General features: G+C 34.7%; 1 protein-coding gene across 1 annotated transcript in view; it reads right to left on the minus strand.

Moving 5' to 3' along the window:
- UFL1 (UFM1 specific ligase 1) overlaps positions 1-12,970 on the minus strand; it is a 51,114-nt gene that overhangs the window by 1,260 nt on the left and 36,884 nt on the right. Inside the window, exons 11-18 of the mRNA XM_065888758.1 lie at positions 11,351-11,471; positions 8,934-9,050; positions 5,820-5,937; positions 4,510-4,673; positions 4,296-4,426; positions 2,173-2,253; positions 1,774-1,859; positions 1,065-1,245 (exon numbers count right to left, since the gene is read on the minus strand). Coding sequence (XP_065744830.1) covers positions 1,065-1,245; positions 1,774-1,859; positions 2,173-2,253; positions 4,296-4,426; positions 4,510-4,673; positions 5,820-5,937; positions 8,934-9,050; positions 11,351-11,471 — 999 coding nt within the window. The remainder of the gene's footprint in view (positions 1-1,064; positions 1,246-1,773; positions 1,860-2,172; positions 2,254-4,295; positions 4,427-4,509; positions 4,674-5,819; positions 5,938-8,933; positions 9,051-11,350; positions 11,472-12,970) is intronic.

The following is a 12,970-nucleotide window of genomic DNA, read 5'->3' on the forward strand; positions in this document are numbered from 1 at the left end:
CTTTTGACACGTTCAATCAGTCACAGCACCTTCTCCATACACTGTACAAATCTTTTTGTGTGTTTTGGTTGTGTTTTTACTTTTTTTTTTTTTTTTTTTTGCGGTATGCGGGCCTCTCACTGTTGTGGCTTCTCCTGCTGTGGAGCTCAGGCTCCGGACGTGCAGGCTCAGCGGCCATGGCTCACGGGCCTAGCCCTCCACGGCATGTGGGATATTCCCGGACCAGAGCACGAACCCACGTCTCCTGCATCGGCAGGCGGACTCTCCACCACTGTGCCACCAAGGAAGCCCGTTTTTACCTTTCTTGAAATGATAAAGCATAATATGCCGAAAATGTTGCTTTTTTTTTTTCCATCTTCAATATTAAAATGGCTACACAAAAATTCACCAATTTTGATGTTTTCTTTTTAACAGCACACTGATATGACAGCTGTCTTAATACAATCTAACAATATTGTTTCAAATAAAGTTAAAGACAACTGACCGCTACTGGAGCCATCTTGGAACTTTTTGGCCAACCCAATACATTGACAGTCTTCATCTTTACAAATTACTGGCCATAGAATTAGAAAGCTGAATCTAGCAAGGTCTTTGCTCTCAAGGAATTTACAGTTTGGGGGAGATAAAACATGAACAGGTCATTTTAATGTAAGTTGACTGAACTAGCTTCTATCACCAAAGATACTGTCAAAGTGATACGGAGTTCAAAGAAGCCAATTTACCTTTAGCTGAAGAGTTTCTCAGATGAATTTGTGCAGGATAAGAATTTTTGAGCTGGTCCTTAAAGGACAGGTTAAACCTGCATAAACTGAAATGCAAGACTGAACATTATTATTTCTCTTCCAAAAGCTTAATTTCCAGATTCAGAATATTCCTTACCATGGAAAGATTCCTGAGCTATGCTGAGTTTTAAAAATCAACCTCCTAATTCACTGTTTCCATTCTTGGAAGCAGGAAGATGATGTTTTTTGTGTCTTAGTGTTCACAATGATTCACATCTATCCATTCAAAATAGTCAGAATCTAAAAGCTATAAAAGTTTCAAGTGCACCGAAAATGTAATACCTCTGGAATTTTACTATTCAGAAAAGCAATGATCTGTGGGACACATCTTCCAGGTGCATGGAGCATGCTGTGGGTTGAGAACTGAAACAACAGAACCGATGTGAGATGCAGAATAAGAGCAGGGTCTTCTGTGACTTTTAGCTGTTCAGCCAGTGCTTGTCGATGCTGGAACAGTATCTGCCTAAACAAAAATAAAATAATACATTATCATATTTTAACAAGTTCTCACCAACTTCAATTCTTCTATTCTGTTTTCACTTTTAGCATCTCTAGTTTAATTAATCTAGTTCCATGACAATTTTAAAGGACTTTTTAGGGGATACAGACACACATAATCCTAAACAGCATGGACAAACTAATATGCTAGAAAATGACAGAAAAACATATATATATATATATATATATATATATATATATATGGAGCAGGGATACTCAAAGTATGCTTTTTATTTTGAATTGTTGGGGATCAAACAGATGTGCATTAGATTAAATAAGCGTTCCTATAAAGGTCTTAAAGCTAATAAGTTCCCAGGCTTGATCAACTATGGGATTAGCAACTCTGCTACCTTATTCTATTGGGTCAGAGAGAGGATATGAAGACTAACTATGACTGAAGGTCTACAGCCATTTAGACACAACAGTTCTCTATGCAAGATTCAGATAGACTCCAATTTCAGATACAAAATTTCAGACATTAATTCAATGTTACCTTTCCCTTTTTTTGTCTCCCCTTTTCACCATAATATCACAAGCTTCTGCTGCAGAGTCCAGACAAGAAAGAAAGTCTTCTATGCTCTGAAAAGGTATTTAATACCATGATTTACTTTTATAAAACAGGTAGCCTAAAGAAAAGCATTCATTTAATACCATTTTATAATTTTACAACCTGGATATAATTTTTAAAAAGGTCATTTTGTCATGAAGTTTGAAGCTGTGATTTAGGACTAGAGGGTAAAATGCCCCCAGCTTGGTCTCTTCCTTCACCTGCCAAAGAGGTGTCTGAGTGCAGGATAATAGGTTTAGATTTCAGTTATTCTGATAAAAATCTATCTATTCAAAGATCACAAATTCTAGCCCAAATATCTAAATAAAATAAAACTTCACTTACCTTTTCATTCAGAGAGCTATGGAGTTTTGTGAGAGCTACTTTAGTTTCTTCTGATAATTTACTTAGAATTTTTTTTCTTACCTATAGGGCAAAAGAAATTCCTTTGGAATTGTGCCTTTGACATGTACTGGATATAAGTTTAAACAAAGCAAAACAAAAAGCAAAACAAAAAATGAGTATTTACTATTGTAACAGAATGCTGAGTGAAATTTATCTTTGTTCTTATATTTTAGACCACAAACTAGGGATAAAAATATGCTAAAACGCTCTAAAATCAGAATGCTAGTCAACAGTCAGTCAAAGACGCTAGATGCAGCCGCTACTCCTCCCATCTGCTCCAGCAGTATAAGAAGAAGAATGACAAAACAGAGTGCATGAGTGAATGAGCATATACACACCATTCATCGTGCAAGAAAAATAATTTTGGGTAAGAGGCTGCTCCTGCTTTTTTCTATTGTGGTGGGAAGAGTGTTTTTCTCTAAGGCCAAGTGAGGGAGCCCCACTCATAAAGATCCAGAAGGCCATAAAGATCCAGGATGCCTATGAGTGAGGGGACCTGAACCACAGAAGGATGGCTGCTTGTTATACTGTCTAGTGTGTGGAACCTTTTCAGCACCCCTCTCCACACAGCTATGCTTTGTGAAGTTTGGTGGCATTCTTGACCAGAGTCTTAGGGCTCCTTCTAGTGCAAAATTTCTGGAGGAGGCCTTATTGGAATGGCTTGGCCAGCAGGCCCTGAAAATTACAGTATGTCTTAGAAGATTGGACCAACCTATTGACTCCTACCCCATGCTACAGCAATCCTCCTGTGGCCCTTAAAGGGCATGGGAAGGATCCCAGGTACTTCCCACAGCAGAGGCTGGCATGTAGGCAGGTACATGGAACTATCCAAGCAGTTGAGAATCACTGCTCAATGCAAAGAATGGGAGGGAAACAGTACCTTGCTGGGGTAGGAGAGATAAATGGACCTTTATCTGGAGGTTTAGGGGGAGTCCTTGCTATGAGAAGGAGTCACATGATACTAAAAACATCCCCACAAAACAACCTATCCCACCTATGCAACAAAGGCCACACCACGAGAAGCCACAAGCATTAGACTGATTTGGTTTGACCTAGATCAAGGCCAGTGATAGCAGTCAGTCTTATGAAGGCACTGCTGTCTCTTTCATTCTTCCTAATCTCCAACCTTAAGTAGATCTAGGGTGAGGAAGAAGAGGAGGAGGACTCCTAGGGATAGGCCATACCTTTCCTCCTGTAGGCAACTGGGAGCCATAGCTCCACCTTACATTGCAAGAAGGGAAGAGATGAGCTTTGAATTTGAGATTAGAATTTAAGAAAATGAACTGGAATTAGTCTAAATAAATGAGATGGTGTCACGAAATGAAAATGACTGCAAAGTCAAAACACTGATAAGGGACTTGCAACTCAGCAGGAAAAAGGGATGTGATGTAACAATAATCAGGAAAAAATAAAATAGTTGATTCCAAAGTAACTAAGCATTATTACCCTTTTTTTCCCTTGTTCTGGGTGCTTCCTGGGATTCTAAACTGTGATGCTAGCCTAGACCTTTAAGAATCTGTTAAAATTTCAGCTGCTTTACTTCCAGCTTCTATGATGGACACCTCTTCTCTCTGAAGATCTGCCTAAATTAAGCCAGTTCATTTGTCCCGTCTCTCTTTCCTACCCCTCTTTGAATAGTGACTCTCACTCTTTGCAAGCTACCTGGTGAAATTAAATCCAATCTGAGTCATCTGATGAGCTTAAAAAAAGATTTTATAGGCTACTCAGCTTATTTACTTTTTTTCAGAGATAATACAACGTTTTCCTGTTGCTTTCTGTACAATAATAGGAAGTAGAAGGCCAAGCACGCATGCTATATTTATTACAGGCATTCCCAGACACAATGACTAGTATTTCCTTACTTTTATTATTACTGTTAATAGACTGGCTATATTACCAATCCTAGTAGCAACTGTATATATACTGTACTAAACTTGAACTAAAAATCTGACAGATTTCTTCCTAAAAACTCCTTTTATTTTCCTTTTAGATGTGAGAAAATAAAACATGCTTGGATTTCAAAGCAAAACACATCAAGAGTGGCAAGAAAATTACTAACTTACTTCACTTGTAATGGTTGCAGGGTTGTCTACTGCCATCATTAAGTCCGAAGCTAAGAAGTTGAAAATGAGATTAGTGACATCAGTACACACTGTCTTCAGCAAGTGCTTCGTAAGAGCAGCCTGGGTATCATCTGGAAAATAAAAGTGCTTCATTAAAATGAATGTCCAAGGACAATTATGAGAATCAACGAAAAAACAGTGTTAAGTATAATACCTGTAAAGAACTTCATCCCTTTTTCAAATAATCGAATATTATTATAAAGGTTTGAAACCTCTTCTTGCAAGTCCTTGATCGTGTGCTTCCTCCCAGTTCCAGAGGCAGAAGTTGAAGACATGAATACTGAACGTACCACTTCGAGATAAGTTTTATTTAGAGGTCTGTGCATGAGATAAATATATTTAGTTTATTAAAATGTACTGGGTTTATGTAGATAAGAAATGTTGCTTCTATGCAAATAAAGCTTTAAAAAAGATCCCTGTTAAACAAATAAGATTAATTTGGAGAATAGTTAATAAGAATTTTCCCTCAAATTCCAGAAATTCTAACTTCAATGAATTACTTTTCTCTGTTTTAAAGTACTAAAAGTTGTTGCATGAAAGACAATAAGAAAAACAGTAACAAAAGCTTCAGTTCAAATTCAATTCAGAGCAGCTTTTTAAAGTTAACTTGGAGAACAGCAGCCTATACATTTGTTTCCCATCCTCAGGAATGATAACAAATTCTCAATTTCTAATGTACTATAAAAGATATGTATTTTTAAAAAATGTTTTTATGCCCAACTCAGAATAGATTATTTTTAAAAGTTATGGCAAATGATTAATAGTAACTATTTCATCTTTTTATATACAAAAAATGTAATTATGTAATGTATTCACGCACAAGAATGTTCACTTAAGTTTTTAAAAAATCTCACTCACAAAAGCTGTTCTAATTCAAAAATTTAGATGCACTAGGCTCCTGGATTGCATTTAGAGAAGCTTACACATAGAGACTAACTTGGGGGAAAACCATGTTAGCTAGCAGTAGTCAAGTTATACACAATTTCTTTTATTTCTGTATAAAAATAAATTTAGCCTGGTTCACTTATAAGGTAGTGCTGTCTATTTTATTCTCTTTGAGGGCAGTGTTGTTACTTTATTTTCTCCCTAAAAGTGCACTGTTTAATCTCTGTCAAATAGAAAATACTCTTTTCTTCATTTTAGATGTATTTTCATGCAGTGTTAGAGACCAGCCAGTGATCAGTGCTGGTGTTTTTCTCCCAATTAGAACTGTAAGATGAGTGAAGGAGACCACCTCCACACTCCTGCCCTGTATTTCCGACGAAACTGCCTTGCCCAAAGCACTTAAATGTTTGTTGAACTGTTTCTGTAAGCAAACAAATCTGGAATTTGGTGACTAGGTTAAATTTTAAGGTTTGAAAAGAAAACACCTAAATTATGTTTTCTATGATCTTGGTAAAAATTTTAAGTAATAACTCACTAAATTTCTATTATAAAACAGAAAACATATGTTCTTATACTTGCTTTATTAAGTACTCAGCAAGTTCAGAAATAAACTCCTCAGGGGCATCTTGTAAATGTTTTCGTAAAAAATCTTCAATCTCATCCTGGAACATAAAAGTGATCTCTGGCTTCTTCTTTCCTGTAATAAAAATGAGCCATAGGAAAAAACAAAAATAAGCAACCTACAAGCAAATAAGGTTCCATTAATATATATAATAAGATGGTAATTCATTTATTGCCTACCATAAAGTCTCCATGGTTAGTTTGTCACCAAAATTGCCAATGATGTCCAATAGCAATAACCAATGAAAACACTGTTAAAATAGGATATATAGTGGCATTTCTTTTGAGTAATAATTTTCTAACTTGTTTTCTACAAGTCAATCAAAAAATAATAGACAATTTTTTCCTCCCAAACTTGGATGATGCAAATAGTTGGAAATCAAAACTAGTGGATAAAAAAAAAATCTTTCAGGAAAGGATAATTTTTCTCTGTTGAACAATGGATACTGAGCAGAATGTCCTTCTTTATAAAAATAAATATTTAATAAAAATCCAATCATCCTTATAATTTACACAAGCTTTTCAGGAAAGGTCTTTATAATCAAGTGAACCACAACTCCAGTAGAATTATTAAGCTAAAAATTGTCTATTTTGGAAAGGCATGGAAGAAAAAACAACTAAAAATTTTACACCCATAATTTATTTTTGCTCTCACAAAAATAATTCTATATCAAGGAAAATTTGTATGTAATGGAAATAATTGTTAACTGTGGAAATGTCATGCCTACTCACTTACTTGGAAAAGTATGAGTTGCAAAGAAAGCTAACAATATTTCCATTACTAATTGTAAAACTATAAAAAAGTGATTATTCCCAGCTAAATTAGGTTATTGACTCTATAAGTAAAACCTTAGAAATAAAAAATAGAATAGCTCAAAAATCAATTTTCACTATGCATCAAGATCTAAGTACAACTACTTATTATAGCTTTAGAATAGATGGAAAAGTACTATCCGTTTTTTCTGAGATCTGCTATTCATTCCTGATCTCTCACAACAAATAGTATCTGATTTCTCCATCTGCTTCCTGCATGCATTTTACTAGTTATTAAATTGTATTTCCTTCTAGTAATCTTTCACACAGAGTTGATTATATATTTTAGCTGAGAACCTAACTGCATCCTCCATTTCTGAGATTACAACAGAACCCTTTTTCAAAAGTACTGAAATTACCTTTTTTTTTAATAGGGAGAATGGTTTTACTCTTTTATACCTTCTCTCTTATACTATACACAAAAAGAATATCACATGCCTCATTTAACAATTACTTAGGGCTACACATTTTAGAGAAGTATTTTCTTAAATGCTACTTCACTCCCACTCCTTGTTACATCTGGGAAAATAGGAAAATCCATTTATTAATGAAAAAGTAAAACACAGAATAGTCTTAATGCTAATTAAAATAAGGGTAGAGCTCATAGTTTCTAAGATACTTTTCCTTTAATTAATACTGCTTTACGTATGTTGAGAACAGTAGTCATTGTTACCTATCTTAGACTACTTTAGACAGATCTTAAGCAATTTTTCTGTTACAGGTAGCAGCACATTAATATCTGAAGCCTTGTCACTTATATCTCCCAAGCCCATACATAATAAATTCTGTGGAATAGGTAAAAGAAAATGTCAAATCATCATCATTTCAAGGTTTTTTTTTTTTTTTTTGGTGGGGAAAAGGAGGACGGGAGGTATCACAGTTTCATTAATTTTTTAAAAACAGAAACATATTAAAAATCATAATTTTATTTAGAAAAGCAAAGATGTCTCTTGCTAACTTAACCATACCAAACAAGTCTAGACAAAGAAAGATGCATATACTTAATTCTCCTGCTTAGACAGAAGCAACCAACCAATTAGGTGTTACCATAAAAATTAAACAGGCATGAAATTAATGAAATTAATGTTTTCTACTTAACTTTGTAGAAATTCACTATTCATAAAATATTATAATTTCTTTTGCATGGAAGTTGGGAGACCATAAAAACCTGTGCAAGCCAAAACTGCAAAGTGTTCTTAATAAACAATGGGAAAATTTACGATTGTTCTGTAACCTTTTAAAAATGTTTGTGCAAACATTCAAAGCTCTTACTGTTGGTTATAAATGTATAGGGAAATGAAAAATAAGACTAATAGTTCTAGTTTAGTACGCTGTAATTTAGCACATCAGAAACACTGAGAATGAAAATGTTTTATTTCTTTGTAAAACACTCATCAAGAATAGTATGAACAGGGCTTGCCTTCTCATCCAGTAACTTAAAATACAGAGGAAGCATCTTTTCTATGCCTGGGCAAGTTGTCATATTCCTTTTTAAACTCTGAATCAGCTTCCAACATTTTATCCTTTGCCCTTTCAGCGTTGTGAAACATCTCTGAGAATTCCTTTAATGTGAAGCTTTTTGCCAACTTCACCTCCTCTAAGACATTTTTATCCTTTTCGTCACAACCATTTCCCTTATTTATTTCCGCCCTCACCGAGTTTCTCTGACTGCACAGCTAGTCTCTTGAACAGAGGTAATGCCAACATTCCCATGCTCAGGCATTTCTTTTATAACTCCATTCTTGATTCATATTTTATTTCCAGGATTATGACTTTTCCTTTGTGCACATTTATCTTTGTTGGCCAATTCCCTCTTTTGATTATCCATTTTTGTAAAATGTCATATGGATTTATCACTACATGGGGGACAAGAAGTCAACACAACTACATGCTGTGTTTTCTATGCATAAAGTGAATAAGAGATGCACAGTGATCTGCCTCTGAAAAACTTGGAAATAAGTGATGTGATTGTCACAGATCATGATGCACATCTGTTATTTACGTGATCTGTAGACTAAGGAGCCAGCAACAAAGTTTGTACTTTATGCAATTACTCACAGTTAACATACCCTGGTAACTAAAATATTAACTGTGTTGTTGGGACTCTGGTGTTATTTAACTAACTGTGAAATCTGTGCTCACTGAAACTCTGCAAAGCAAGGACTTTCTTTAAGCACAGACACCTAAGTGTATGCATCTTAAGAAAATGTTAAAAAAAAATCATGCACATACAAAGGAAGAGTGAAATGAGCTACACACCTGTGTGAGATGACTCATCATCACTGTTGTCATCTTTTCTCCCTCTCTTCTTGATTTTTTTAATTCTGTACTCTCTGGCATTGCCGCCACCTCCTCCTCTCACACTTCCACTGCCCTCTGGTGGAAAACGACATTAGTTATTATTACCTAACTAAATACTGTTTTTAGAAATAATGACAATACATTGTTGTATTTAACTTTACAGTAGAAAAATAAAGCCAAGTTTTGTAAACTCAATCAGTAAAAATTAGTAAGATATGAAATCTCTTGAATTTGAGCAACTCACTTAGATAACCTGCCTGCTCTAAATGCAGTCTCTTCCTGTTTCTCTAATGACATCTATTTTCTGCAGCTTTGACTGACTTTTTCCTGGCCAAACCCATTCTTTAACCTCCTCTTCTACCTTTTTCAAAAGTGCCCTAATTTGCTTATCTCTGTTACCACAGCCTCATTAACATCCCCAACTACAGTACCTCACAAATTTGCTTTTGTCTTTTTTTTTTTTTTTTTTTGTGGTACGCGGGCCTCTCACTGTTGTGGCCTCTCCTGTTGCGGAGCACAGGCTCAGCGGCCATGGCTCACAGGCCCAGCTGCTCTGCAGCATGTGGGATCTTCCCAGACCGGGGCACAAACCTGTGTCCCCTGCATCGGCAGGCGGACTCGCAACCACTGCGCCACCAGGGAAGCCCTGCTTTTGTCTTTTTGATTTAAAGATTATTCCCCAGGTTTACAGGAGACATCCTGACTCTCCCGCCACCCAAAAAGATAACTTCTTGACAGTAGGGAGAACATCTCACTAACGTCTGCATACTTGAGGTTAAGGCAACGCTTGACACATAACAGGGGCTCAATAAATGTTGACCATAAGTATTAAATTGATTAAGTAGAAAAATACAGTTATCAATCACCTACTGGCATGAAGACTAAAAAAATACAAACTATGAAACTAAAACACTGTAAATAAAAGTAAAATTGTTACCGAGGTATTTCTCTATTATATATTTACATTTAAAATATCTATTCAACAAAATAGGATACTTTAGTAATGGAACTGTAACACTGAAAAATATTGAAAATACATTTCTTCATAATAAAAGATTCATTTCTTCAATAAAATGATTTACATAAACAAAGATCTTTTTCTAAACTCTAAGAATTCCCTTAGACTTCATCATATTCTATAAGTTCTATTGCCTTCATGATAGAAAAACACAACTTTCAAAAGCACAAGTTTAAAGTGAATGTATCTTTTACATGTGGTAATAAGTTTCTTATGGGAAAGATGTTCTTGTTTGACATTATTCCATGAACTGTAATTAAACTATTATAAAACAACAGCACTATCAGAACAAAACACCAGATGAACCTGAATTTTTAGAAGGATATAAAACAGACTAGTTTTACTGACGTAAGTGCAATCAATTAAGGTGGATTTATAATTATATCTTAAAATAACAAAATATGCAGGCTTATGAATATTATTGATTTATTGCAGTAATTTACTATGTAGTTTTCCTAGAACAGAAATTTCAAAATATTATTGAAAGACTTTGTAGAAAAAGGTTTTTGAAGAGGAAGGAATCTCAAAGATATAGTGAATTCCCACAGCAAATGAAGTTTTTATAACGTGTTTAATATAGCTGTATTTAGTAATGAAATATGTTGAATATCTAATTTCTTTAACCCTGATACAGCACTAATAAAATTATTCCTGCTATAAAAAGTATGGAAAATACATGTTAATTTCCAAATGCAAGTTACTAGTATGCCAGTGCTACCTAGGATAATTTCCAGTGACTCTAAATTAAAAGAATTTTTAAAAGTCCTTGGGAAATTCATTCACTCAATAAATATTTATGGAGCACTTAAAATATGCCAAGGAGTGCTCTGAGTACTAGGGAAACAACAATAAATGAGATGGAGCAGACTCCCAAACGATAAAAGACATCACAGTGATAAAAGTGCTGTAAAAAAACCTGGGAGGATAATCCGATGGAGAGTGACTGTATATACTATTCTGGGTGGTTAGGGAGGCCTCTGTGAGGAACTGACATTTAAAGGTGAGCTCTTAATGACAAGAAGGAAACAGTTACTTGAAGCTTGGGAGGGAACAGCTTGTGCAAAGGCCTTGAGGTGAACACCAACTTGCAAAATTTGAGAATCAAGAAAGAAAAGAAAAGCTACTGGAGCAGGAACATAAAGAATGAGAACAGGAGATCATGAAATTAGCTTATGAAACACTAAATAATCACCAATATTTTCATAATTAAAAGTTAATTCACTAGCAAAAGATCTGGTTAATATTAACAGTTAAAGGTGAATCAACCAAATAAAAGGCCTTTCAAAAGGTCTGATAAGTGCAAAGTTCACTGCAACAAATAAACTCATCTTGAATCTTGTTAATAATAACTTGTTACCTGTTGCTTTCCTCCTTCGTTCATCTTTTTTATCCTTTTTACTTGTATTAACGCTTTCTAAAATGGAGACTTGTTTCAGATCTTCTTCAGTGATTAAATGAACAGGATTATTTTTCATTTCCTGAAATAAAATATGCTTATTTTTTGTAGGCAGCAATATATAACATTACAAGAAGCATAAAATAAAAGTTGTTTATACTCACATCCTAACTGTTCTTGTTTGGTTTCATTGCTAAGAACTATAGAGCTTTGTCTCAGCTGGCACTCTGAGATTGTTTCTCCAGGCCCCAAATAAGTCTCCTCCCTTGCTGTTCTTGACTTTTTGTATTTATTACCAGCTAATGAGAAATCTTATCCTATCACTGAACAGCTGATCACACAGCATCGGATGCAATCCTCTTCAACTGTTATTGGCTAATTTTAGCACTGCTTAACGGATGACCCTTGCTACCTCTCTTTTTAAGACTCCCAAGGTCCAGTGCCACTTGGATACCTGAGATTACTAGAAAGATAATGAAATCTCCATCCCCACCCCACCATAATGATCACATATGAGCTGCATACTTAGGCATGTGAACTTTCTTCCCCTCTGGACTCATTCTTGATCTTTGCTTTTTATAAATTTATGTTAGGAACAATGAACTATTTCCAACTTCAGAAACATTCTTTATCATGGGAAAGAGTTCTAAATCTGTAGTGACAAACATACATTTTCACATTAAAAATATTTCCTTTTCAGTTTTGCAAAGAAATGTTAAGAATGTTAACAGTTCAAACAAAAAAGCACTTTTTTTCCTGAATTTATTTTTGTGGTTGGAGGGAGGAGCACAAGAAAAAAAAAAAAAATCAATGATTGTGTTAAATTTTTATTTTAGTAAAGGGTCTCAAATGAAAATAATAATGTAGTCATTTAGTAACTGGTGGCTAACATGTACTAAACATTTTATTTACATTGCTCCTTAATTTATATTTATCCTTGTGAGAGTGGGCATCACCATCCTTTTCTCTGAAGATGAGGAAACTGGAAGTCTATTTGTCAAAGGCAAACAGAGTAATAAACAAGTTGAAATTAGAACTCAGGTTTACTGATATCAATCCTGTGTACTTTTTACTCCTCTCTGATGCTTTGCAGGCCAAAGGTAGAAAAGTTGTATCATTTTTAAGACTATTAAGGAGCTTAAAAGGGATATAGATAAATATAAATTATTTATATATTTAATAAGCCCTCATGAATTTAACGGTCTGAGATATAAATGGGCTTTTTCTACCTATTTTGTGAGCAGGCTTTATAATGAGGGTGCTGCTAACCAGAAACATGAATTGAACAGTCATTAAAGCAGACCTGGCATGACCTCTGCTTCTAAACACTTCCACAGCAGTTGCTCTGAGGAACTAATCAATTTTAATAGTAACCATTTCTTTCCTCAATAAGTTATCCCGTTGGTATATCCCAAATAGGTCAAATTATGAGGCTTTGCTAGATTTAGTAAATATAATGTGTACTGATTGATAAATATACTATACATTTATGCATATAATCCACAGGTATCATTTTTATGGATTTTAATGTTGGACCAATACCCTCAGGTGACTTAAGTGTGAAATATATAATTTCATTTG

Source organism: Phocoena phocoena, chromosome 12 (assembly GCF_963924675.1).
Source record: "Phocoena phocoena chromosome 12, mPhoPho1.1, whole genome shotgun sequence".
NCBI lineage: Eukaryota > Metazoa > Chordata > Mammalia > Artiodactyla > Phocoenidae > Phocoena > Phocoena phocoena.